At 49.2% G+C, this 27221-nt stretch overlaps 1 protein-coding gene across 4 annotated transcripts in view; it reads right to left on the reverse strand.

Moving 5' to 3' along the window:
- The window catches only part of PADI2 (peptidyl arginine deiminase 2), a 75200-nt gene that overhangs the window by 18203 nt on the left and 29776 nt on the right, over positions 1-27221 (reverse strand). For 3 of the 4 annotated variants that reach the window (XM_037881431.2, XM_043531917.1, XM_043531916.1), the window contains exons 4-10: positions 24159-24220; positions 20304-20421; positions 17817-17942; positions 12552-12730; positions 9512-9615; positions 8149-8260; positions 6246-6353 (exon numbers count right to left, since the gene is read on the reverse strand). In XM_037881431.2, coding sequence (XP_037737359.1) covers positions 6246-6353; positions 8149-8260; positions 9512-9615; positions 12552-12730; positions 17817-17942; positions 20304-20421; positions 24159-24220 — 809 coding nt within the window. Of the gene's footprint in view, positions 1-6245; positions 6354-8148; positions 8261-9511; positions 9616-12551; positions 12731-17816; positions 17943-18183; positions 18853-20303; positions 20422-24158; positions 24221-27221 lie in introns of those variants that run through there. The other variant, XM_043531918.1, reaches the window with a different exon arrangement.

The raw sequence follows: 27221 nt of genomic DNA on the forward strand, positions 1-27221 counted from the left end.
TCAATTTCTTCCAGAAACTCTGATGGGAGCTTTTCTTCTAAGAATGCTTGGAAGTGGTCACGCTTAATAGGGTCCTTCAAATCTTGAACCTTCAACTTGCGCCTGATCTACTTCTTTTGCAGCCTCCATTTGGAAGCGATCTTAATTTTCACTGTGGATCGAATAAGGCGACGATCAGTCCAACAGTCGTCAGCACTTGTTATTGCTCTTGTGAGAAGTACGTCACTATGAACGCGGGCACGAACTATGACGTAGTCGAGGAGATGTCAGTGCTTTGACCGTGGGTGTCTCCAAGATGTTTTGAACTTTTCCTTTTGTCGGAAGAGAGTATTCGTAATAATAAGTTCATGTTCAGCACGCTTGGTAAGGAGCAGAATTCCATTTGAATTGCTTTTGCCAACTCCTTCTTTCCCAATTGTTCCTTTCCACAGGTCTGGGTCTCACCCAACACGTGCATTGAAATCCCCTAGAAGGCTGATCTTGTCTTCTGTAAGGGTCTCTGATAAAATGGTTTCCAACTGAGAATAAAAATCTTCCTTTACATTCTCACCAGCATCCAGTGTTGGTGCATAGGTGCTCACAATAGTTGCCTGTTGATTTTTGGTGAGCCTCCATCGGAGTGTCATAAACCGCTCATTGATGCCAACTGGTACCTCAGAGAGGCACCGTACGAGCTTGCTCTTTATAGCAAAGCCCACTCCATGCAATTGGGCTTCATCCATAGATTTTCCCTTCCAGAATTAGGTGTATTCTCTTTTCTCCTCCCTCACCTGCCCTTCATCAGCTCTTCTAGTTTTGGACAAAGCAGCAATATCGATGTTAAACCGACTCTATTCACAAGTAATAATGGCTGTACGTCGCTCTGGTCGGTCGCTGTTTGAGTTGTCCATCAGGGTACGTACGTTCCAAGTTCCAAAGTTGAAAAGTTTATTACATTTTCGACTGCTGAGGTGATGATCTTGCTAGATGAGCCTATCCAGACAGGAAAAACAGAGGCAAGACTATTTTTAGGGTACCTTTTCTAACCCCCTCCCCATGTGGGGTGAGCAGAGTGGATCCTAAATAGGACTGCTCAGTTGTGGGTGCAGCTGCTGAGATGCTCGACCCACTTCGATCCTCGAGCAAGATCACTGTATCAACACCCACCGCCTGTGTGTCGTTCTGTAATTAGGAACTTCCGGATTTCGCTGTCCTGTTCCTGTTGCCACTCGCCGACTGCCATCAGACTTTTGATTTGTGCAAATGTTATTTTCCCCAAAACTGGAAGATGCCTGTGCGGGACTTCTTTTAAAGTGGGGAGATGGTGCACAATAGTCACCATGCTATCCTTGACAGATAGAGGACTTGAAACCAATGGCCTGGGCACTGTGACAATTGGAGATCCTCTATCTGCTGCAGCCTACGTCCACCTTCACAGCCATTGTAACAGAACACAACAGTTATCCTCCGTCTGCTCTGCCGTTAGGGACTTCTTGGATCACACTTTGTCTGGAACCTCGCCCTTGACCTTTCTGCCATGGGTAGCCCTAAGGGAGTACATCACTCCAGGCAGCATCGCTCTCGGGGTCATTGAGACACGCAAGCCTCTCCACCACTACAAGGTGGTGATCCATGGAGAGGAAATATCAACAGTACTATAGTAAATGAAACAATTAATTCACATGACTGGAACTCTTTTGGGTCATGTCGGTTGCTAATTTGGCTCCTGAACTACTGAGATCACTGGTCTGAACCATGGTCTCATAACCTGCTCAGCTACTAGCCTTTCCACTGCTTTGTATAACACTTGGCACCAACCATTCCTTTCATTTGAGGATCTCAAGGTGATTTACCAAGGTTGGGAAATAATATATTTTATGCGTGGGGAAACAGACAGAGAAGTTAAGACCAACATTTGCCAAAGGGGCTATTGGTTTGGGATGCCACAAGGTTTTGGTTCCACAACCCGAGACGCCTTGAGCCAGATTTCCAAAAGAGCTCAGTTCCCATTAAGGTGCCTTACGTAAGCAGCCCGATTTTCATAAGTGCCTGGCACCTGGTACCCCCTGTTGTTCTCCAAGGGAGCTGCAGGGAGCTGAGTGTTTCTGAAAATCTCACCTCTTTATTTAGGCCCCTAAATGGGAGCTAAGTTCTTTGGACTATCTGGTCCCCAGTGCTGATTTTCAAAGCTTACGAGCGCACCTAGCTCCAAATGGAATCAATGGGAACTGCTGGGGATCAGTGTCTCTGAAAATCAGACCCTGGATGTCTCAAGTTGGGCAGACAAATAACAAAGCAGCCAAAAGCAGCAGCCATTTGAATGTTTTATCCCAAATGAGTAAGTGGCAGAACTAGGAACAGAACCTCAAAGTCCCTGCTCCCAGTCCTGTGCTCTAAGCACTGGTCATTGCCAGATCCTTATTTACAACCTCACTTAGATTTGCATTTTTGAGGGGGAGCAGAAGGCCCATTGATGCCCCCAGTAATGGATATTGCTTGACTGAGGCTAGTGGATCAAGAGGTCTCTCATGGGGTCTATAAAAGGGAGCTGAAATGAGGAGGGAAGCTTTGCTGAAATCTCAGCTATGCTATTGAAACTTCCCGAGACTGAACGGTCTTGAAATCCCATTAGTGGTTTATCCCAGCAGCTGGAACACTGCAGAGATGCCGCATGGTGTTGCTGTCTCTGGTCAAAGCTGATCCTATGGGCACAGCTTGCAAAGAGCCCACAGACATATGGCTCTAGCCTGTTGGCAATGACTGTACATGGCAGGTTATAAGATTGCTGAGTGAAAATCAAATTCTAAAATATAAACAGTGGAGAAAAAAATATGCCCTGGATGAGTCTCCTTGGAAAAAACCCCTTGTGTGGGGCACAGTCACTGTTCTCAATCACCTGCACATCTGTTTTGTTTCACAACGGGTCCAATCAAAGGAGTCAGCAGCTGATTTTGGCAGGGGAAGGAAGTGGGTTTTCAGCGAACGAAAGACAAGACTAATAAGGCCATTTGTGTTCAGCTGTGCTCTGGGTATTTCCCCCGCACCCAGTGCTGCAAGATCTGCAGCTCCTGACTCTTGTGTGAGTCTCAGCTGTGGGTTAAAATGGCACAAGAGAATCAGGGGCTAATACAGCGGGTTCAGAGGGCCCCACCTGCAGCAGAACCAGCACAGATCTGCTTTGTGGGGGTGGTGGGATGGGACAGGGTTTGCGGCTGCCTGTACACTGTTTGTTTGGAGATGGCCAGGGCAGATGATCCACCACCAGGTAGCTCATTCAGTTCTTCCCTCCCTGCCAAAGGGGGGCACACTAGTGCTGTGGGGTGGGGATCTTCCCCCAGGTCCTAGATTGGAGTAGTGACCATGGGGTGGCTCAACTCCTGCTCTGTGGCTTTGGGCAGAGGGGAAGGGAACGCCATCCTCTCTCACCCTGATGAAATTGCTCAAGGCCTTGCCTAGTTATTGCGGCAAGGGACTGGGTCTGTAAGACATGCTAACCGTCTTTGTTTTAATGCACAATGGGGAGGGAGGCTGCCCGCAAGGCTCCAATCTCCGATACACCCTCGTTCTCCTCCCCACGGCCATTTCATCCCCGCTGCCCTGGGAGCATTCAAGCCCTATCAGCTCCAGCAAAGCTCAGTTTCACTCCAAGAGGCTAATTCCCTGCATCTCTTTTTCATGCTGCGGGGGGAAAAAGTGTGTGGGGCTAAATTGTGCCAGCTGGAAAATGAGATTGGGGAGATAGAAGGGGGATTAGGTGAGGCTTCAAAGCACAAGATTGGAATATAATATGTTAGCACTCCCAAGGCTGAAATTGCTTCTCTAAATACTAAGGAAAGAATTTATCAAGGGGGGGCAGAGATAAGTAGTTGCCTGGCTTATTTGTAAAGAAGACGGTCAATGTGCTATTCCCATCCTGCATGTCGACTCCAGGACTGCTTGTACTCATTTGAGGCATGGTAAATGATATATTTCAATGCATTTGAAAGCGATTAACCTTCTCAGAGTGGACACATAGCAAAGGGAGCCGCTTGTGTTAGTTCTGTGGCACCTTGCTCCCTTCTCCGGTTACCAGCTGCGCCGAGAGATGGGCCTGCCGCCATTGGCTTGGGATCCAAACCGCCCCCCATGAACTCAGATCTGGGCACCTTCTGTAGAATAAATAGGAATCCAACCACCGAGCAAGAAGTAATGGCTGTGGAAAGCTCCCTGCTTGACCCCTCCCTATGCCATAGCATTGCTAGATGCCGACAAGGATTTTGCCTGCCCTCAGCTGGAGCTGTCTGTTGCAATCTCTGGATGGATCTGGCTGTGGGAGGTTGGTCACAGGGTTCAGAGCTCCACAGAAGGACACTGAGAGGCAGGGGGATACCATTTTTATAACAGAACCAGAATACCTATATGAATAATAAAAAAAAAGACACCGGCCTCCAGCATGTAAAGCCTGGGGATGGCTCTCAACCAGATGCCTTGCATTCAAGCCCTTCTTTGCACACACAGCTGCCTGTTCTCTACTCTAGCTCCCCAGGTTAGAGTCCCTGCTTTGATGGGAACCTTTCCCAGCCTAACTTCTGGAGAGCTGACCCTTCACATTCAGCAGTGATAAGCCCTGAAAACAACCTAGTGGCAGCTGGCTGCATCCTCCCTCCTGCTCCGGGTCCAGTGGGTAAGTGAATCCTAGTAGGTTGTCCTTTCCTCTCCTTATGAAGGGGATGCCGCACATTTACAGGGGCACAAAAAAGCCCTTGGCCTCAAATAAGCAGGATCAAGGAATCCCTGGAATGGTAGCAAGAAAACATGACTGTGGCCTCTCAATTTAAATAGATATTAGGGCTATCCCATGACCCCCTTGATCTGGGATGCCTCGGCAGGAGAGCTGGGGATGTTCCCTCCCCTTCTGGCTTAAAGGTCAGCTGGAGAAATCAGAATGTTTCTGTGAAGCAGAAGAGGAGCTGGTCCCTGGACCAGGAAGGATTTAGCAGAAAGGGTGATTCATGGGACATGGGACATCTCCCTTGATGGCTTGGTCCTGCCATAAGTGCAGGAGATTGGATTAGAGGACCTCTCGAGGTCCCTTCCAGTCCTACAATTCTGATTCTTTACTAAACTGTGACCTATAACTTAAAAGCCTCAGCAAGCTGGAAGTGGACACAGGGGGATAGTTGCCTCTCTCGGTCACCTGCACAGCAAATAAATGGTATTAAAAACTCATCTTGTAGCAATTTGTTCCAGAGTCTCCCTGCCAGCCTCCGCGGTTTCTCTTCTACGCATTTCCTCTACTTCTTTGAAATAGTAAATACTGGGGCCACATTCTCTGTTGTGCTTTTGGGAGTCCAGTGAAATCCATACAGCTGCACGGTCACAGTGCAGAGGAGAATTTGGCTCTTGGTTCTTAGCAAAACTGTTTGAAAAATTTTAGACTGAAACAGTTTTCCAGCAGGAAAAGTGGTTTCAGCAAAATCAAAATGTTTCATGGGAACGTGTCGATTTCAATGAATTTTCCAAAGGAAAATTATTGAAACAATTCAAAATTGAAATGGAGTGTTTCATTCGGCCTTTCTTGTTTCAGTTCACTTTGACTTTTATATTATAAAACATTGATTATGATATGTTATATTTAAAAGATTATATTTAATACCACATATATTTAAGATCGTATACATTTAATATTATAAGAGGTTTTGTCATTATCAAAACAAAATAAATTAAAATCCGAGAATCTAACTACCAATACAGATTTAGCATAAAGAGCTATTTGAGATTGAGGCTTGGAAACAATCAGACAGGTTTTCTGGTCACAGGGAAAGCAGGAAATGTTGACACCATGTGAACTACCCTTACAGAATTATGTTCTTTCACACTGGGAAGTTGAGCTGGGAGCAGCCTTTGGAGAAAGATCTAAACAGATCTTAAACCCAGAACTGGGTTAAGCATCGGATTCCTCTTTGTAGAGATAAAGCACAATACAACACCAGACTATGGGGGAAATAACCAAGTGCTTTCACAGGGCCCAGTCCTGTTTCAGGATCCATGACACAGACCCCTGAAGTCCATGGGACTCTAGGCTAGGCAGATCCCAGCCCTCACTCAAGCAAATTCCTGTAGTCTTCAAAGGGAGTTTGCATGTATAGGGGGCCTCAAGATTTGGCTCCTACTCTTTTGTCACCTGGCCTAGAAGATGCTCACTGATAACCACAAGCCTCTCCCTCTGCCAGGAGACAATACAAGAGAGACCAAACATGTCTGCAAAACAGATAGGCTGCTCTTACCAGAATCTCTTTGATGGGAAAGTCTTTCAGGCCCCCATCTCTGGGAGAGTCCAGAACCACAGGGAAGCATTTGTGAGGAGCATGTATGTAGCCAAACTCAATTTCATCCTGTCCAAGTGAGAAAAGCCATCTATTACATACAGGCAGATGGAGAAGAATTATCCCTCTCTAGTAACACGCTCATACTCAGCTAGGATGGCCACCTTTTCAAAAGGCAAAAGTAGGATGCAAGCAGGAGCCCCGCCCCCATCCATGGCCCCGCCCTCACTCCTCCTCTTCCCCTGAGGCCCCACCCCCTGGCCAGGCAGAAGGTGGAACCGGGTCGGGAAAGAGTTTCCCAGGGAGCACGGGCTGCTGTGGGGAGCCCTGAAGTCCCAGACTCTCCATGTGCCCTGGGCAGGGGGCCGGGATGCTCGATAGCAACCCCCAGCCTGTGTCCCCACCCCGCCTGGGCATGCCACCCAAGGCAAGTGGAGGGTCTGGGACTCCAGGGCTGCCCACAGTGGCCTGGCTTCCCTGGGCAGCTCTTACTACTGCCTGGCTCCGGCTTCTGGCCTGGCCAGGGGCAGGGCCTCGGGGGAGGAGTGGGGGGGAAGAGAAGAAGCTGGGGGGGGGCCTCATCGTGAGGGGGGGGCTAAGGCCCACCTCAGTCCGCCACCCCACCAGGAAGAGGCTGGCACTGCCCCTGAGCCTTGGGCAGGCGTGGAGCGGCGCCGCAGGGAATCCGGGACAAATGCTGTCCTGGAGTCATTCAACCCAGGACCGGGACTAGAACTCTGCATTTTGGGACTGTCCCACGCAATTCGGGATGGGTGGGTACCCTATACTCAGCACTGATTGAGGCCCAGATCCTCAGAGGTATTTAGGCACCGAACTTCCACGGATTTCAATAGGAATTAGGCAGCTAGTTACTGTGGAGGATGTGGGCCTGAGGGCCTTTCACCCAAGCTCCTGTTGGCAACTATCGGCCCCATTTTACAGATGGGGAGAGGGGTGCAGAGAAGGGAAGAGTTACGTTTTCACAAGCATCCGCTCATTTGCGGGGCCTCAACGTGCGGAGACAACTAGTGTCTGATTTGCAGAAGCGGCGCACCCCCAGTTCCAGCCAGCTGGTTTGTGCAAGCCTTCCTCCCCACTTGGACAGTGCCCCTCAATCCAGCCCTGCAGCACCCTGAACAGATCTGCCAGTAAGCCTCTGTTAGGATTCAGAGTCCCCTCCCCCATCCCCAGAGTGCCCCACCCAAAGCAGAGATGATCCCAGTAAGCTCCCTGGGGCAGGGACCATCTTTGTGTTCAGTGTTTGTACACCACTGGCACAACGGCGCCCTGTCCACCAGTGGGGCGCCAAGAAGCTACAGTAATGCCAATAAGGAACTGACCATCATCAAGCGAAGCTTTGTACTTTATACGATTCAGTCTCTGGTCAGCTGGCCCTTTAAGGGGTTGGGGCTCAGCTGCATCCGTGCCAGGCTTTGCCCAGCTTCCCAGGTGATGGGCACGAGTTTAGGGGATCACATGACAAGGATGTCATGTGATTGAACTAGGTCTGCTGGGAGGTATTAGGAAGGGGAGCGAGGCCAAGGAGACGGTGAGGCTGCTGGGAAGAGAGCAGATGAGAACTCGCTGGAGTTCCCATGGGAGAAAGAGACCTGCAAAGGAGCAGGAGGTGAGAAGCCCCAGCTAGGAGGGCTGCAAAGGAATGAGTCTGGAGGGAGAGCGCTAAGGAAGGGGAAACGGAGGCAGTGTCTGAAGCCAGACTGGGCAAGCCTTGCCATGGAGACTAACACAAACCAACTTCATTTAACAACGGCTTTTGGCTGGCAGGTTCTAACACTGGAATTGTTTAATGTACTAAAGGAAGGAAGAGTCTTTGTATCGTCCGCCATCTCCCACGCCACCTCACCTGCATCCAGCGGTCTCCACGATTCACATACCCAAAGCAGACCTTCAGGTCGCAACTGGCTTTGCTCACTAAGCTCTTCACCGCCTTCAGGAAAAGATAATTATCCTTCACACTGTGAAAACAAAGGGAAAGGGGAAGACATTGGAAGAGGAGGCGGGGGGGGGGGAAGCTCACAGAAAGGAGAGGGGGCCGAAAATTACATTCCTCGTCCCAGGCTTCAGAAGTGAATTGTCCCTGGCAAATATACCCTTCCAAACTCTTACTGGGATGGGCACGGAAGCTGGGAGTTAAATGCTGTCAGTGGTGACATGTATGGATCTGGCCACAGCTATGAGGCTAGGCTGCTGTTGGCAGCATATTGCTGAGCTGGGTTCCGATGGATGGGTTTAGATTTTGGGCTGGGAACTCTGCCATACTGGGATGATCTACGGGATGAGAAAACCTGCCTTGCAGTGATGGATTCAAAGAGCTCTATTTGTTTAGCATAAAATAGAGAAGATTAAGGGGATGACTTCTTGATCTACGAGTATTACTAGCTGATCATGAGTCAGATTTCAGCCACTGGATCGTGTTATACCTTTTCTTGTCTAGATTTCACTCCTACATAGACCTGTTCTTGAGAGAGGACACATCAAGATTTTCAATATTTCAAGTTGCTTTCAGGTGAAAACTCGTTTCCTACTGAAAACATGTGACGTTTGAAATCTCACACATTTTTGAATGGGACTACGGTTATTGTCACCAAAAATGCCACGCACAAAGAGTTCTGGGCTGGGAATGGCCCTGGAACATTTCAGAACATTTCTGATATTTGCACAGCTCCAGTCATAACCACGCCCAGATTCCTTACCAGGTGGACACGACAGTAGGTTTATGGACCAACCACGCCAGTATTTCTAACCTCCTTTTGACTTTATATAGTCAATTGAGTGGATCATCCCTGGTGTAACTCAACTTCAGTGGAATTGCAGCAGGAAAAGTTGGAAAAAGCAGGAAAGCATGAGGTCCAGTAGCTTTGCCTTAGTGGATAGATCCTCAGAATAAGAAATTGCTGTGCAATACTTTGTACTCGAGCTCCCATCATGAGTGTTCCTTAACTGTGGACTGGAGCTCCCATCATCCTTCACTTTGAGTCACCTGGTTGAGCCTGGCCATCCTGACTCTCAATACTTAATCAATTAACAATCAATGGGACTGCTCTCAGCTCAAGTCTTCAGAAGGTTGGGTTTCTAATAGGTATATAGACAGGCACAGGGCAACAAAATCTGTTGGCCTGCACCATGCCCTGCAATCATTTGTGTCCCAAGAGATGCCAGCAACAAGCTGGCACGTGTACAGGGAGGCATCTTCACTGACTCTTTACCTGCATACAAAAACGTTCACTGGTGCCAAGGTGTTTGGAGTCATTATCCACGGAGCAACTCGGAAAACTACCGTGTCTGTGAAAATTGGAGCCCGTGGAATCCCCTGGAGGGGAAGCAGAACATTGCACACAATCAGCACATTCATAGGGCTGCAAAGCTCAATAGTAACAACGCATGGGTGGGTGAACAGAAAGGGTAGACAATGGATGTATAGGCCGGCGTCCCTTCAGCCGCAGGTAAAACCGGCAGCTGAACAGGTCAACCAAGATTTGCTGAGCGCTGAACTCTTACTCCCAGAGTTGAGAGACATCTGCTAGGGATAGGTTCAGAGTAATTCACTCAACCCCACCTCGGTACAGTGAGATGAGGCACCCTTCCAACCCTGAGGAGTCAATGGGCCAGATCCGCAGCTGGTGTAAATTGGCACAGCTCTATTGGCTTCCACAGGGCTATGCTGATTTACACGAGGTGCAGATCTGGCCTTTGGACTATCTCAAACCGTTCTCCATGGCTCCTTTGGACCCTATCTCCAGGAACCATGGAGTAACTGTGGAAATTGTCCTAATATAACCTGGAAGTTGGAAGGGTCAGTGTAGCCATAAAGCAAAAGCAGTGGAGAGCTGAATGACTGAGATGAGGACACGAGATGTGCTGTGAGGTGAAGAGATGCAGGGATGTCATGGGTACCCTTTTAATTTGGGATCTTATGTTGCATTCTAGGAATTCCTTACTCCATAGGTGGCTGCTTATTTGTGTTATGCAGCTACAGTACGCTCTGCACTGATATTGTCTGGGTACTGAGATTCCGGGGGAGTGCACATTTCTCGGGATATATTTCCCAAGTCCAGCTGACTTGCAGCACCTCAGATTTGCCCAAATTGGAATGTAGGCAGTGGAATTTAGAATGTAGATATGGTTTAAAACAGTGGAATTTAGGGATGTAAATATCGTTTTAAAAGTTAACCGTTTAAACGATTACAAATATTTTGTTTAAACGGTTAACCGATTAAAGAGCCGGCTGGCGCAGCTCGGGCCAGGGCTGATCCGGCCGGTTGGTGCTGCTCCGGCTGGTGCAGCTGGGGCTGGCATGGCTGGGGCTGCTCCAGCTGATGCAGGGCTGCTGGGGTTGGCGGGCTGGCCAGCCCAGGGGTTAACAGTTAAGGCAGGTTAACCGGTAAAACTAATGCTTACCTTTTAACAGGTTAACCAGTTAACATTTTACATCCCTAGAATTAACCTCACGCTTCTCTACTAACTTCCTGACAGAAAGACACCCATGATTGCTGTGTTCTGTAAACCCAATTCTGTGAGCAGTGAGGTCATAGAATCATAGAAGATTAGGGCTGGAAGGGACCTCAGGAGACCATCTAGTCCACTCCCCTGCTCAAAGCAGGACCAACCCCAACTAAATCATCCCAGACAGGTCCTAGCAGGGAGATCACAGAGCCAACCCCCTATGCATGTCATATTACATGCAGCGGCATACTCTGGTCTCAGAGAAAGGCTGAGCCTCTCAGCGGTAGGCCGGTGGTCTGTGTCTCCATAAAATTCAGCTCACTCTAAACCACCAGAAACCAGGTGCAGCATGCTCCAAAAAGACACTGACAACTTAGAACACAAAAAGGACTTTGAAATAAATATCTCAGGCCCGGGCCAATTTAACGCTGGCACATTAGATGTGCTAAGTGACGTGTTGAGCTTTAACATCACCAGCTCCTTCTTCTGTTACATAACAGCTCTAATGGGGAAGACGATGGCTCACACCAGCTTCTAGCTGGACCCCGCTGGGGAAGACCCCAAATTAACCTGAATGCCTGTAATTCTCAAAGGGAAGGGTGGGAGGAGTTTACTACTGGGGTGCAGCCCCAGGAGAGAGAGGTTATATATCCCCCTCCACGCCTGTCGCAACCCCACTGAGACATGGAACATTAAATCCCTTGTGGGCTTGGCATGGATCATCATTCCCTCTAAAACAGAAACACTCACACAGCAGAGCGTTAAGAACCGGTGCAGGCTCCGCTTCCCACCACAGATTTCATTATGTTACATTTACACATTTAGCCCTTTACTTTGCGGAGACATTATTTGCTTTGCCCAGGTGAAAATTTAGTGCTGAAGGACACAGCAGCCATGGAGACTGAAAACCTGATTGGTGCCCACCTTGTGTCGTCACTTACCCTCGTGCAAAGTGACTGCAGAACTCTGCCGCTGGTGTGAGGATGCAGAGAATTCTTGGGGGCCGATTCTGAACTCACTCACGCCAGTTTTGCACTGGCAAGACTCCAGTGGAAGTGCTCCTAATTTACCCAGGGGGGTAGTGGTCAGAATCAAACCCTGATTTGGTAGCATTTTGCATCTGCTTTATCTGGGGGATAAATGATGATACACGGTGCAAGGCCGTGGTCTAAAGTGATAAACACAAGCTGTCCACCCCATGTGCTTTAACGCTCAGTTGGAATGATCACTTCAAGGCTGGGATACCAGCAACTTCATGTCTATGGCTCATTCACTCCTTGGCCTCTCTGGTGAGTCTGCCAGTGAGGGAGCCAACCAGTGCCAACTATGGTGACATATGTGATATGGAGTCTATTCATGAAAAACGGAACTGAGACCCACCAAACTCACTTCATGTGAGACTCTGAAAAGTCTGCGTAACACCTTTCAGGCCCTACCGACCTGGACTGGATTTGAAGGAGCAACCTACAGGCTAAAGAGTCCATATCGCCTTACTGATTCCTTGAGACGTCCAGTCCCCATGCAATGATTATTGTAAGACAAGAGTGGCACAAAAGCACATCTGGAAGGAAATGTAATTCACAAACATCCCTGGGTTTAGCACATTTGACCTGTTCTTGGGCTTCCAATAGTTACTGAAATAAATTAATCTCCCAGATATCAGCTGAGTTACCTAAGGATGCATCATGCCAGTCGACTGATATTTCACAGCTTGCTATGTCCGTAGTGTTGCTAAACCCATGCAATTAAACATCCTGTTCCCAGGTGACATCATGCCCTCCCCTCCCTACCATGCCCAACAACCTCAGTTAATGACTCTAGAAGGCTGATGTTGATGGAGACCAGCCCAGAGAAGGTGTCATCTGGGAAGTGGAGACCCTCCACGAAGAACTCCAGCTCTGCAGATCCACCTGTGTATTTCACCATATGATACAGCTTTCTCCTACCCAGAACATGGATGTAACGCTGACCAAAGAAAGGATCTAGAAGAAAAAAGGGTGTTGGGGAGAAGGAATGTTTAGAAAAATGGGACTTTCCTGTAGCACATTCTCTCCAGCTATGTGATTTTGTGGGGCTCCCTTCCCCTCTCACCCTTAAGAGGTCCATGCTTGCATCTTTAGTTCTATGGCCCACATGACAAAACTCTGGGGATCACTGATGGCTCCAGGCCATAATTTGGAGACCAGTTGTTACTCCTGAAGGAATTCTGCACCACTGCAGACACAAAGAATTCATGTCCCCACAGATTTTTTTTTCTCTGCAGAATATAGATTCTACTGGAGAGATGCTGCAATTACACTTTTCGTCCAGCAGAGGCTGCTGTGGTGCCAGAGGCGAGGGCAGCCAGCCAGCAGAGAGGCTGCAGTCCTCACAGTGAGGCCAGGTGAGGAGGCATGGGACAGATAGAGTGGGGCACACAAGGCTGCTGGGGGATCATGCAATGGGGTTCAGAAGCGCTAGTGGGGAGACACACTGGGGCGTGGGCTCAAGAGCTATTGAGGTGACAGCATTGAGCCAGGGGCTGAATGGAAGGGGTGCTGCAGAGCCACATGGGGACAGGGAGGTGGGGATGCAGGACCACATGAGGACAGGGGTAGATGTGCCATACTGAATGGGAGAGGCTAGGGGTCTGCCAGGGTCTGCATGGGGGAGGCTCCTCACCTCCCTAACAATTCCCCCCCCCGCCAAAAAAAACACCCTGTTCCATACTTCTCCCACCCACACCCAACAACCCTCCAGGTTCACTCTCAGGCTTCTTTCCAGCAATTACTTCCTTCTCCCTCAGCTCCTCCATTACCCCGAATCCCCCAAGCCTTTGCACTGCTTCTGAGGGGTGCAGGAAATACGTTTCTGTATTGTAGTTTAAATGAATTCAAAGTTCTGTATTAATATGCCTAGTAAGAAATCTATTTATCAAAAAAACATTTCCTGAATCTTTCTCTTTGTCTGTATTGTTACAGACATACTGGCTGACAGGTATTTTGAAATAATTGAAACTGGCGTGATTATACTGTGTTATTTTGACAAATAAAATATGCAGAATTTTAAAATACTGTGTGCAGAATTTTTAATTTTATGGAGCAGAATTCCCGCAGGAGTAAATCATTGTGCTCCACAGATACAAGCGGAGACTGTCGCTAGTCTTTTAAATAGCCAGTTAATAAGTTAATTAAGTGGAGGGGTTATGAGCCCAAGTATCCAGCACTCCAGACCAGTGCACCGTCATTTGAGCTAAGGGAATGGCTCCACGCAATCTTGCCAAGCAAGGTTCTTAGATTTCAGTCCCAGAAAGGCAGGGCTCTCCGCATGCTGGAGAGCTGTGGCGTGATCATGTGCTGACAAGCTGCAGCCCCATACAGAGGTTTTCCTATAAGCTTCAGAGAACGATTTTTGTTTAAACCCGCGTCTCTGTTTTAGCTGTTCTTTCAGCATTGCGGGTGCCAGGTTTTAGAGGCACTTTGTGTTCTAGGGTTTTGATTGTGCTCTGTGGCCTCTTGAAGGCAGGATCAAAGCCGCATCCCAGCGAGGTTTCAGGCTTGGTCCCAGATGACACCACAAAATTCAGCTTTAGAGCCTCCTCTTGCCCAAGAGAAGCCGCTGTGGCTACTCCTTAATTCACGGCCACCAGGGCGTGCATTTTGTCCTTTCAGATATTTAAGATAATACTCTTATAGCGTCATTGAGTTTAAGGCCAGAAGGGACTGCCAGATCAGCTGGTCTGTTCTGTCTATCACAGGCCATCAGCCCCACCCAGCATCCGGACACTGAAACCAACCATGGTGAGCCAATTAAGGAATCTTGGACTAAGCTGTAGAGAAAGGAAGAATGGCCCTGTGGTTAAGGCACTGCCCCTAGAGTTGGGTGAATTTTTTTTCGGGGAATACATTATTCACCAAAAAATGCACCTTCAGGCCACCTTGAAACATTTTGTTTTCAAAACGATACATTTCAACACAACGTTGCATTTAGAAATGCAGCTAGATTTAATGAACCAACACAGAAAAGGAGTACAAACGCCCTCGGCTGAAATGAAATGTTTCGTTCAACCCAAAACAATTTTGGGGGAGAGGGGTTGGGTTCGGCCACCGAATCAGAAAAAAAATCAGTGATTTGCCCAGCTCTACTCAGGTGCTCTGGGATCAAATCCCAGTTCTGCCATAGCTTCACTGTGTGTCCTGGGAAGAATCACTTCACCTCTAGGTTCGCCATCATTAAAACAGGAATAATAATCCTCTCTTTTGGGCCAGCGGCTAACTCATTACATGTGTACCCCAGCACAGTGGCCTTACCTTAAAGCAAATAAAAATGATAATAAAGATTGGGTAAATCCCATGTCCCAGAAAGGGTGCTTAAAAAACACAAGTTTAAGAGCAACGAGCCAGCCTTGAAAACACTGTAGCTTTCCTTTCATGTATTATATTATTACATTGTTTTGAAAGGATTCCAGTGCACCTGGAAGAAACTCAACACCCTGCGAAACACCTGTGCCAGCTTCACTCCCTGTCTGAACGACTCAGAAGCATCAGAGAATTTGAGGTCAGGCAGGACGAGCATTTCAAACAGAATGCATGTGTCCTGGCTTAACGGACGGGCACTGGCTTCCTAGCAAGGTCCCATGAACGAAAGCTCTGAGAAGGAAGCAGCCTGGCCTTGTGGCTAGAGCCCTAACCTAGCACTTGGGAGACCTGAGCTCTCATCCTGGCTCCTTCACGGACTTGCATGTTGTGTCCCCTCTCTGTGCCTCAGTTTCTCCATCTGTAAAAGAGCGATATTCATCCTGACCTTCTTTGTAAAGCACTTTAAAATCTGTGCATGAAAACGTGCTACCTAAAAGCTAGGGATTATCCTGGCAAGACTTTTTCCCGGCAATGATTTTCTAAAAGCCTCTTTGCTTTGATTATTTCTCCCAATCTAATAAAATTTCATCTGGGTGATACGGCTTGTGGCAGGTAAAGATCTGGTAGCTAAGTCTCTCTTTGGCTGTTAATTGGAACCCAACCATAGGCAGGCACTGATTTTTTTTTTTTAAATCAGTCCAAAGCCCAAGTCAAATATGCTCTGGCATCTGCAACTGACTGCACTGCCCTGGTATGAACGGCCAGCTCTGGGAGAAACATTAGGCCAAAGGCACTTGCCAGAGATGCTAACGGCCCTGCTCTCTGTAACATGAGGTATTTAATTAATGTTCAGAGAGAGAACACAGTGCTTACATCAGTGGGAGCTCGCAGGGGAATCAGAGTGGAATTTTGGCAAGGGAGTGGGATCAACTCATCACTCATTCATTCGCTCCCTGGCAGCTCTCAATGGGGGGCAGGTAGTTGGCCTGGTGGATGCTGGCTTTGCATTGCACTGAGCTAAGGCAGAACACATCCCTGGGGGGAAAGGCCTCACCATTTCACAGCTCCAATAGGAAGTGAAGGTCGTTGGCAGCTTTAAGCATAGCACGCCTGGTGGGCATTGCCCCGTCTGTGTGACTATGGGAGACACATTGTGTCATCAAGCGGCACAGGGCCTGGTTGTTCAAGAAGATGGGAGACTGCCCAGCAACACCCGAAGGCTATAGCAGGGGTGGCCAAACTTTCTGAGCTGCATATGATAATCTTCAGAAGTTCAAGTGCTGGGAGTGCCTACTGGGGCTTCAGACCTGTGGGGTGCGCCTGCCTGGGTTCTCGCCCTGCAGCAGGGTGGTGGGGCAAGGGATTCTGCCCCGAGCCCCACCAGGTGCCTCCCGTGGGGCAGAAGTGCCAAGACCCCACTCTCCATTGGGCAGAAGCTCCTAGCCCCACCACTGCATGGCAGAAGCCCCGAGCTCCCCACCGACACTGGTAGTTGGAGGAGTGGGGGGCTCTGCGAGCTGCACTTTACCTGTAAAAGAGCCGCATGTGGCTTGTGAGCTGCAGTTTGGCCACCCCAAGCTATAGCAAAGCATGCTGGGTACTCAGCGGGAATCAACAGCGCATACACGTTTCCCTTAGAAGACAAACAAAACCATCCAAGAATAAACCTAATACAAACCTGGTCACCCCAAGGACCCCATAACCTGATTCTGAGTCCATTCCTCCGTCCGTCTATCCCCATTGCCTGTTACTACCCCCAGTGGTTTGTCTTGTGATCACCTTAGGCTGGGACACGGTCAGTGCGTCTCCTTGCTGTGTAAAGCACCATGCAGACGTGTAAAGCACCATTCACAAGTGTGAAATAACAAGATCAACTTGGCGTGGTGAGGATTCCGGCACAGCCGTGCTACGGCTTGAGATTACAGGGTACGAGCAATGGGGTGGGGGGGAATCCTACACAGACCTTCACCATGTCTGTGCTCAGCAGTGTTATCCCTAGGCCCTCACTTTCATTGAGGGTGAACTCCACCCTCAGGGAAAGCAGACATGAGATCCCAGGAAACGAAATATCTTGTGCTAGTTTTGCTCCCAATATGTCAGATGGAGACCGAGAGAGGAAGGGCCTGTTCCCAAACTCCACCCACAAACGGAGAGAAGTCAGATAGCTTTGCTACATTAACGAGCGGGGAAACTCGTAAATGTCAGCATTGCTTGGCTCATCATAACGCTTCAGAGTCAACACCCCATTGGGAGGGAGGAGGCAGTTCGCACTTCCCAAAACGGTTGTTTCTGTCACATCTCTTTGAGACAGGCACATCTCTAGTATCGGACAGACAGCATCGCTTCAGGGTCCATATTGGGAAAGCTATCTTTGCAACTATAAAGCTAGAAGCCTAGGGCCGCAGCCTAGTCTGTCCAAGGACTCCAAGGACTCCTAATTGATACCAGCCCAAGCAAGATCAGGTATTCTTTTACATGACAGTAAACTTTAAATTCTGGGGGAAATGCTGGAGCCACCAGAGAAGTGCTGGAACAGTGAACTACTGCCCGCTGGGTGAGTGATTCCCAAAGGGTCAATTGTTTTAGTGGGAGGGATGTGCATGGAAACCTTCAACAAAGCACATACAGGAAACAAGAGAAAAGGAAAGGAAGAGTTTGCAGCACCAGAGAGGGATAAAAAGCATCATGAAACAGGGGGGAGGGGAAGAGAAAGAAAAGAGGAACCACTTACTCTCCACATAAAAGACTCCTACTTTGTCAGAGTCAGACATAGGAATGTAGAGAACCATTTCATACCCAGCAGGCAGCCTTTGGGGGCCTTCGGTTCTCAAGACCATCCGAGACATGTCCCGCAAATCTAAAAAACAACAACAAAGGCAAATGAAGGCAGGACATCGGATACAGCATTGTCACCGCTTCCGTGGTTATTAAAGTTATCAGCTAACAACTGTGTGTGGCAAATTAATGAACAAGAAACATATGGAGGTGGGTGCCTGGGTCAGACTGGGAAAACCAGAGCACCTTCCCTAGGTGATCCATGAAAAGACCAATGGCAAAGGGCAGTTGCAGACACCCAAAGTTTCAGAGAATTCACAAACCGATTGCTTCTGCGCAGAGGACTCTGGAGAGGAAGGCGGTGATCACACTGCTGTGCGCATCCCATCCCTGGTTTAGAGACGCATGGTCACACAGGCGACCATCCTGCTGCCAAGCCCCAGAACGAAGGATGAGAACCACACAGGGGCAGACCAATCTCTTTAGCCTGGGCAACAGCTCCATTGCCTGAGTGTCACAATTCAGCATTTCTGATGCAAACAGCTGCCAGTAATAAGAGAGAGACTGCCAGTAGCTGGCTCACAGGGAAGCCTGCTGTACAGTTAAATAAAAACAGTAACATCTGTCCAGTGTAACGAGGCACAAGTGAGTGGTAGGTCAACGTGTGCGCTACAGCGGCTGATAGGCAACCCGGGGTCTTCCCCTTGATTACACCATCCAGTTATTACTGGAGGAAGTGGAACCAGCATGTTGCGTCTGCTCTTCACAAGTTCTCTGGTTGCTGTGCAGGGGAGATGCTGCCCTTCCCCGTTGTTACTGGCCTGTGAATCTTCACATATGTTGGAGAAACAATTTCCACTCTGGCAGAGGTTTAGAACTGGGGAGCGAGCACTTTGGACCCAGACTCCCCCTTAGCTCTGAAAGTCTGGCCAGGTTCTTCCCTTTTCTCACATTGGCACCTGTCATAAAGACTCTGCAGGCCAAATTCTGCCCACAGTGGTATCAGCGTAACTTCCACTGTCTTCAGGATCTGTCCTTTTACCCCTATGCAACCTCACCGAGGCAACTGGCTCACACGGATGTAACAAACCGAGAAGGGAATTTGGTCCTGCCATTGGAACTTAGTTACGGATTCTGTTTGTGATGCAGGAGCCAGAAGAGAAGCCAGCTCACTCACGGATGGGTTGCTAAGTGTAGCACGGCAGGCACTCACCACCACGGCGCCTCCTGCTGGTCAGCTGGGAATTAGCTCAGTTCCAGCCTCGGAGCGCCTCCTGCTAGCCGGTGTCTTCCTACCGGTGGGGCCTGCTTCCTCCTGATCTCCACCACTTATAGCACTTCAGGCCCTGCATCCCTCCCACACCCCAGTGCCTCTTACCTTGGGGTGCTGCCCCACAGCAGTGCTCCCACAGTCCGGATCTCCCCTCCCCGGGGAACCCCAATCCCCTAAGCCCACCTCGCCTCAGTGACCCACTGCCAGTCCTCAGCTAGCCCCTTCCCTCAGGGGCAAACTGTAGTCTGAAGTGGCCACTCATCATTGGCAAAGGGGTTTGGACCTGCTGCCTTTCCAGCCCCAGCTGCCTCCCTGCAGCCCTACTATTTCCCCTGGCCTTTAGCAAGGCCTCAGCCTGGGGACGCACCAGGCCAGAGCTCCCAGCTCAGCCTGCCTTTCCCCAACTCTGCTCTGCCTCAGGTACCCCGCTTGCTCTTCCAGGCAGCCTGGTCCTCTCTGCTCCTCAGCTGGAGCAAGTCGTCTCTCACTCCCTCCGCCTGCCCTTTCATCAGGGTCAGCTGGACCCTAATTGGGTGTGGCCACATCCCTGGCTGTTTACCCAACCAGCCTCCCCTGGCTGCTTTTAACCCCTTCGGAATCGGAGTGCGGTGACCAACCCGCTACACGACGCAAAGTAAAACTTACTCATCCCTAAACTGATCTGCCTCTGACCTGCCTCAAACACACGGGATGCAGATCTGCTGAGTCCAGGGTCAATGCTTATGTAGTTGCTTTCCAGGAGAGAACCTCACTTTAAAAGGACACTGAAGGGTCAAATGTGGCCCCAAATGCAAGTTTAGTGAAAAGAAACTTTTTAAAAAAGATAAATTATACCATATCAGAAACCGGGGGGGGGGGGGGGGGGGGGGGTTTAATGAGTAACCCATTCCTTTGCAGTTTTTGCAGCTTAAACACCGCAGCGTGGTGCTAGCACACGAGAACCTTAACCGTGAAAGCGACGAGAAAGTGAAACGGACTTTTTTCATCATCTGTGCAAATGTGACAGCAAACCTGAAAAGTGAAAGGTAAATTCACTTTTAAAAATTCTCCCTGCTTTGATAACCTGCGTTGTTATTAGCAACATAGAAAAGGAAATTTAAAAACAAACCAACACTCCCCAAAGAGTTTTAACCCAACTGTGAGTTATAAAGGACAGGGGTCTGCTTATACCTTCTTTGCTGAATATTTTTTCATCGTCGCAATCCAGTCCAGAGATAAAAGGGTTGTCCTTGTCGCAGTTCACCAGCAGGATGGCTCCTTGCCCGTCTGGGCCCCACGTCCATGTTCCCTGAAAATATAACACTCTGGCTTAGTGCATGGGCTCCCACGTCTCCCGCTAGTGGCCAACCCCAGTGACTATAAGCCTGTTACTCAAAGAAAAGAATAATTCCTTTAGCTCCCAGGGTTGGAGGCCTGTGGTTTCAGTGCATTCACTCCTCACTGATAAGAATGGTGTCTGCACACATGCGACCCCAGTTTGTGCCAAACAAATTGAAGGCCACTTTTAGGAAGAGCATCTCCAAAAACCCATAGCAGCCTAGGTGAGCAGAGAAACTCTCTCCTCCACCCCTTCCCAGCACCTGCTACAATCGTCAGACACCACAGTAATCTATCTTTACCATCCCTTCCAGTCCTAAACTGCTCTGCAGTGTTGGGAAACGGCATGTGCGGGGGAAAGGGAATCTCTAGCTAATGAAAGGATGCGCCCTCTGAACAAGTTGGAGAACTACACATGCGTTGCGTGGAGACCGCAAGGAGGAAGTTGCCTTGGAAGGATAGGATGCTTTTTAAACCCAAGAATGAGTGGCTTGATAGCGCCATGTGGACGCCTTCTCGCAATGGAGAGAAGGCAACTCTGATGAGGGCGATAAGGAAATGCATTTGCCTTGCTGACTTGGTTGCATTATACTTGTTCTGTCGTGACATGTACATTGTGATGGTGACTTGTGTGTGAGCAAAGCTTCATGTCTGATGAGGTTCAATAAGGATAAGTGCAGGGTCCTACACTTAGGATGGAAGAATCCAATGCACCGCTACAGAGTAGGGACCGAATGGCTAGGCAGCAGTTCTGCGGAAAAGGACCTAGGGGTGACAGTGGACGAGAAGCTGGATATGAGTCAGCAGTGTGCCCTTGTTGCCAAGAAGGCCAATGGCATTTTGGGATGTATAAGTAGGGGCATAGCGAGCAGATCGAGGGACGTGATCGTTCCCCTCTATTCGACACTGGTGAGGCCTCATCTGGAGTACTGTGTCCAGTTTTGGGCCCCACACTACAAGAAGGATGTGGATAAATTGGAGAGAGTCCAGCGAAGGGCAACAAAAATGATTAGGGGTCTAGAGCACATGACTTATGAGGAGAGGCTGAGGGAGCTGGGATTGTTTAGTCTGCAGAAGAGAAGAATGAGGGGGGATTTGATAGCTGCTTTCAACTACCTGAAAGGGGGTTCCAAAGAGGATGGCTCTAGACTGTTCTCAGTGGTAGCAGATGACAGAACGAGGAGTAATGGTCTCAAGTTGCAATGGGGGAGGTTTAGGTTGGATATTAGGAAAAACTTTTTCACTAAGAGGGTGGTGAAACACTGGAATGCGTTACCTAGGGAGGTGGTAGAATCTCCTTCCTTAGAGGTTTTTAAGGTCAGGCTTGACAAAGCCCTGGCTGGGATGATTTAACTGGGAATTGGTCCTGCTTCGAGCAGGGGGTTGGACTAGATGACCTTCTGGGGTCCCTTCCAACCCTGATATTCTATGATTCTATGATTCTACGATTCTATGTGAGATGGAGGGGGGCACAAGGACAGAGACACCCCCCTACCTGTTTGCATTATTCCTCTGCTCTAGCATTTGTTTTAATAGGTAGCTATGGAAACATTTCCAGAGGGACTGTGACATCTACTCAAGTGTCTGCCACTCACGATGCAATGACTTTGAGACAAGGGCTGGAAACAACCTGCCGTGAAGGGATCTGTGCTTACATACTACGGTGATGGATCCTCCCCCCTCGTCCCCTATTGCTTCATTCTTGGGACCACCGCCTCGTCTTCTGCAGGCCACAGATTTTTTTTTTTAAAAGCAAGCACCCATCGGCGCCAGGAAAAGTCGGCACCTGTGACTGAGATACCTAAGCCAGGGATTTAGGTGCTGAGCTCCTTCCGGGCATTCAGGACCTCAGCCAGATCCTCAATGTATGCAAATCAGCATACCTCTATGGAAATCAGTGGCACTGTGCTGATTTATGTGGGTGAGGATCCAGGCCTCGGACTGCACCTCTCTCCGCTCAGGCTATGCCATTGACATGTATCTGGCGCAGCATCAACTGGTCATAGATGAAAAATTGTAATGAGCAAGCAGGCTTCCGAGTGAAAAGATCGTGTGCAGATCACATCTTTACCTTGAGATAACTGATTGAGAAAGGGCCAGCCTGCCAGAGAACCTGTTGAACGTCATAGATTTCACCAGAGCTTTTGACTGCATTCATAGAGAGTCACTATGGAAGATCTTATGACAATATGGGCTTCCAAGAAAGATACTGTCACTGGTCAAGATGAGTACGAAGGTTCAAAATGGAGAGAAAGTGGCAAGACCAATCATTTTGATATCATTACTGGAGTATGGCAGGGCTGAATCCTATCATCCTTTCTTTTCTGCATTATGATCGATTACCTGATGTGAAGAGCAACATCAAAGGAAGATACAGGAGTTATATGGAATAGAGGAAAACTTCAAGTTCTTGACTTTGCAGGTGACATTGCTCTGTTGGACACAGATGATGATGCCATGAAAAAGACCCCTGTCAATTGCAAGTGTGAGACTGCCAAAGTAGGATTAACAATCAGCCCAAAGAAAATTAAAGTCAGGACTGTTGAAAGAGGAATTAGCAGTGATGGTATATATGTGATTGACAGTGTAGAATACGGCATGGTTAATGAGATTGTATACCTTGGGATCACAATCTGCGCTGATGGCCAACTCCATAAAGAGATGGAAGCAAGAATTGCAAAGACAAATTGAGCTTTTTTTGAGACTGGCTAATATTTGAAAAAATGAGGAGATTCACACAAGAAGCAAGATAAAGTTATACAATGTCACGGTGATACCTACACTGTGATATGTGACTGAAACTTGGCAAATACTAGAAGCCCACAACAGGAAACTCAACGCATTCCATCAGAGATACTTGCAGAGAATACATGGTGTCCACTGGTGGCATAAAAGTAACTAACGCTGATGTGCTTCGAAGGACTGGCCACCAGCCTGTAGAGACAATGATTCGAGAAAGAAGGCGGAAGTGGTTTGGGCATGGTGCAGATTCCTAGACAAGTCCCTGACTGGATACCACCTGGTGGAAGATGAAAAAGCGGAGCACAACAGATGACATATAAAAAAAACCCATTGAGAAAGATCACTGTCATGGAAACAGAGTATAATGGAGCAAGAAATGTGCCACCAGACAGATGGAGGTGGAAACTCGGGATTGCCTCCTGTGTCACAATGCGTGAGAGCATCTAATCTACCCTGATCTATCCTTCGCGGAGGCATCCAAGTGTATTACCACACAGGATGGATCTCCCCCTCAGCCACATGATTTGCAGCTTCTGGAAGCAAGCCCTGTGTAGGGGTGCAGCCACCAGTGGCTATGTCAGACGTGTTGTGTTCTATGTCAGATGTTGTTACTCTGTGGGAAACAACATAGCTTCTCTCTAACTCTGCAGCCCCCAGCTTCCTGTGGGGAAGAACAATCAGCCTAAAGTGCAATTTAAGCCCTGCATCAGATGACTGTGATTGACTAAGGCTGTACATAGGCACCAGGGGTCAAACACATATCCTAAGGGAAGGAAAGTCACAAGTTTATTGAACAGCGATTTCATTCCAGGCTCCACACCCGGGCCAAGGAGTCACATTTCACAAAGTGTCCTAAGAGGCCAGGAACAAGTGGATCCTTTAAAAAACACAATGTGGAAAGGCCTGTCGGAGTCTGCAGTGCCCTGCTGGCACATGGTAGCACGGTGGAATCAAAGGCAAAGTTACCTTCCTTGGGTTGTTCTTTTCGACCACTCCATCGCGATCTGCGTCAACGTCCAGAGAGATCCCTAGGAATACAACACTGCTATTAAAGATCACTGCTAACCTTAGGGCAAGTGGGGGAGGGACATCTCAGTGGTTTGAGGATTGGCCCCCTAAACCCAGGGTTGTGTGTTCAATCCTTGAGGGGGCCATTTAGGGATCTGGGGCAAAAATTGGGGATTGGTCCTGCTTTGAGCAGGGGATTGGACTAGATGACCTCCAACCCTGAGATTTTATGAAGCCCTGAGCCATGCAGTGCAAACAAGAATTGAGGCAGAAGAGGCAATTAAAAAAATCTGCATGGAACATAATATTCAGTGAATGTAACAAATCCATTTTATAGATTCACAGATGGTAAGGCCAGAAGGGACCACGGTGATCATCTAGTCTGATCTCCTGTATGGCACAGGCCAGAGAACGTCCCTAAAATAATTCCTAGCACAGATCTTTTCAAAAACTATCCAGTCTCCACCTACAAATCGTGAGGGATGGCGAATCCACCATGACCCTTGGCAAATTGTTCAGCTGAGATCCTTGGGCTCAGTCTATGGCGTGCTTTCCAATCCTTCCGTTGTTCTCGTGGCTCTCCTCTGATCCCTCCCCAAAGTGTCAACAGCCTTCATGAACTGTGGGCGTCCCTTCTGAATCACCTGGGAAGCAAGTGAGTTAAGCCCTGCGAATTGGACGGGTGCAAACATCTGCAGGGAGACCAAGTCTGCATCGGCAGCAGGCAGGGGGGAGACCCCCCGGTGCATTCGTTCAGGAGAACAATCTCACCCGGGTTTCGGAGCACTCCAGGGATGGGCGCTAGGGCCTGTTCATTAAGAGAAGCCACGCTAGGCGCAGCTGGGCCCAGTATTGGCATCACATCATCAGGCAAGAGACACTGGTGAGTTCCCTGGCCGCTCCTTGTCTCAGTAGCACAGAGGGGAGAGGGAGAAATTGTGGAGGTGGATGCCCAGTGCTGATGTATCAGCATTCCCTCTTGACAGGACAGTTTGCAGAGCCCTATTTACAGTGATGCAGACAGGGCCCCATCCAGCCCCCTCCCAGAGTCCCGCAGCTTCCTCATGCACGCAGCCCCCTCTGTTGTCTCCCGTTGAAGACGCCCCAGTGACCGCGGCATTCGGAGAGCTGGGAAGCCGGGGGGGAGCTGCAGTGCACCTGCCTGAGTAGGGAGAGGGCAGGATGGGCATTCAGGGGCCGATGGGCCACTGATGTTGCTCCTCGCGGAAGCATTTACGCCCGTGCCCATGGAGTGCACTTTGCACAGGTGCAGGTGCCATCCTGACATGCAAGAGCAACGGAGACTCAGGACGTCAGAGCCGGCAGTGGCCCAGTAGCACCAGAGCTGCGGACGGAGATGGAGACAGTGATTTGCTGGCACTGGGCGGGGTGAAGGGCGGGTGGGTGTGTATGGTGTAGGGGTCCTAGAATCACACAGACATTAATGATGCTTTATACTTCTCCAATTTATCCATTCAGGGGGCTCAAAGTGCTTCATAATGAAATTAGCCTCACAGACCCCTTGTGAGATGGGTATCACTATACCAGGGGTTCTCAAACTGGGGGTCGAGACCCCTCAGGGGGTCATGAGGTTATTACATGGGGGGAGGAGGGGTCGTGAGCTGTTAACCTCCACCCCAAACCCCACTTTGCCTCTGGCATTCATAATGGTGTTACAGAAGTTTGAGAACCACTGCACTATACTAACTGACCAAATGGGGAAACTGAGGCATAGGAAGATTAAAGTGACATGTCTAAGGTCATGCTGGAATACTATGCAGGGCTTCTGACTCCCATGTCTGTGCCTTAACAACAAACCTAGCTGTCTGCCACTTATCTTAACAGCTAGTTCTTACCTAGCACTAGATCTCAAAGCACTTGAGAAAGTAGGTCAATCTCATTATCCCCATTTTACAGATGGGGAAACTGAGGCACAGAGCGGGGACGTGACTTGCCCAAGGTCACCCAGCAGGCTAAGAGCAGAGCTGGAACTAGAACCCACATCTCCTGAGTCCCAGTCCAGTGCTCTATCTGTTAGGCTACCCTGCCCCCTGCAAACTGCCCCTTGGAACCATCGCTCACTGGAGCCCAGCGTAGGCATCTTCCTTTGTGGCTGTCCTGCTGAACAGCACATTTGAAAAAGGAACTCGCTTACAGCTCAGCGCCCAAGCATAAAACCAGCGCTGTCATGTGCTCTGCCAGGGTGCTAGGCAGATTAAGGGGAAATATCACAAGGATTGTGTTCACCGGGCACAGGGAACTTCCGAGAAGCAGAAGAGAAAGAAACTAAGGAGCAGCTGGCTCTTCTCTTCCCCTTGTCTCTTTTCAGTACCGGCTCTCCCGGAGCTCTCCCTCTGGTGCCGTCAGGTGGCCAGGTTCCGTCTAGGCTGTCATCGTTTCTGGTAGGGCATGGCCCAATGGCTAGAGCACAGGACAAGGAACCAGTATAACCCACACACCTCCTGGGTGTGGTGGTCTGGCCCAGCTAGTGGCCCGGAGACCAGTTAGAGATTAATGAGTCTGCTACAGCCTTAGCTAGTAGCCATGTGCCTTTTAGCTCACGCAGTAGTGGTTCATGCACTAAGCTTCAGAGGTCCCAGGTTCAATCCGAACGACCGGAGTCTGTCGGTGTTACACCAGAACTCGTGGGTTCCACTCTGAGATCAAGGAGTACGGGTGGTTCAGTGGCTACAGCAAGCGAGTGGGTGTCAGGATGTCTGAGTTCTGCTGTGTGACATGGGGTAAGCTGCCGCTCTGCTGTGCCTCAGTTTCCCCATCTGTAAAACTGAAAATAATACTCACCTTTGTAAAGAGCCCTGCCCTGGCACAAGGTCTGTAAGTGCAGCTAGTAAGCGTGAGAGCTCGCTGGGGTAGGAAGGGATTCAGCCATCACATTAGAAAGGCCTAATCTCCTCCTTTTGTGCCCCCCCCAACAGATATTATTTCACTCCTCCAGACTGCATGCGTGCCTTGGTTTACTACAACGGACCCCTGGAAAGCGGCTGCCTCTAGTTAGCCTGC

The sequence above is a fragment of the Chelonia mydas genome, chromosome 18 (assembly GCF_015237465.2).
Source record: "Chelonia mydas isolate rCheMyd1 chromosome 18, rCheMyd1.pri.v2, whole genome shotgun sequence".
Classification (NCBI taxonomy): domain Eukaryota; kingdom Metazoa; phylum Chordata; order Testudines; family Cheloniidae; genus Chelonia; species Chelonia mydas.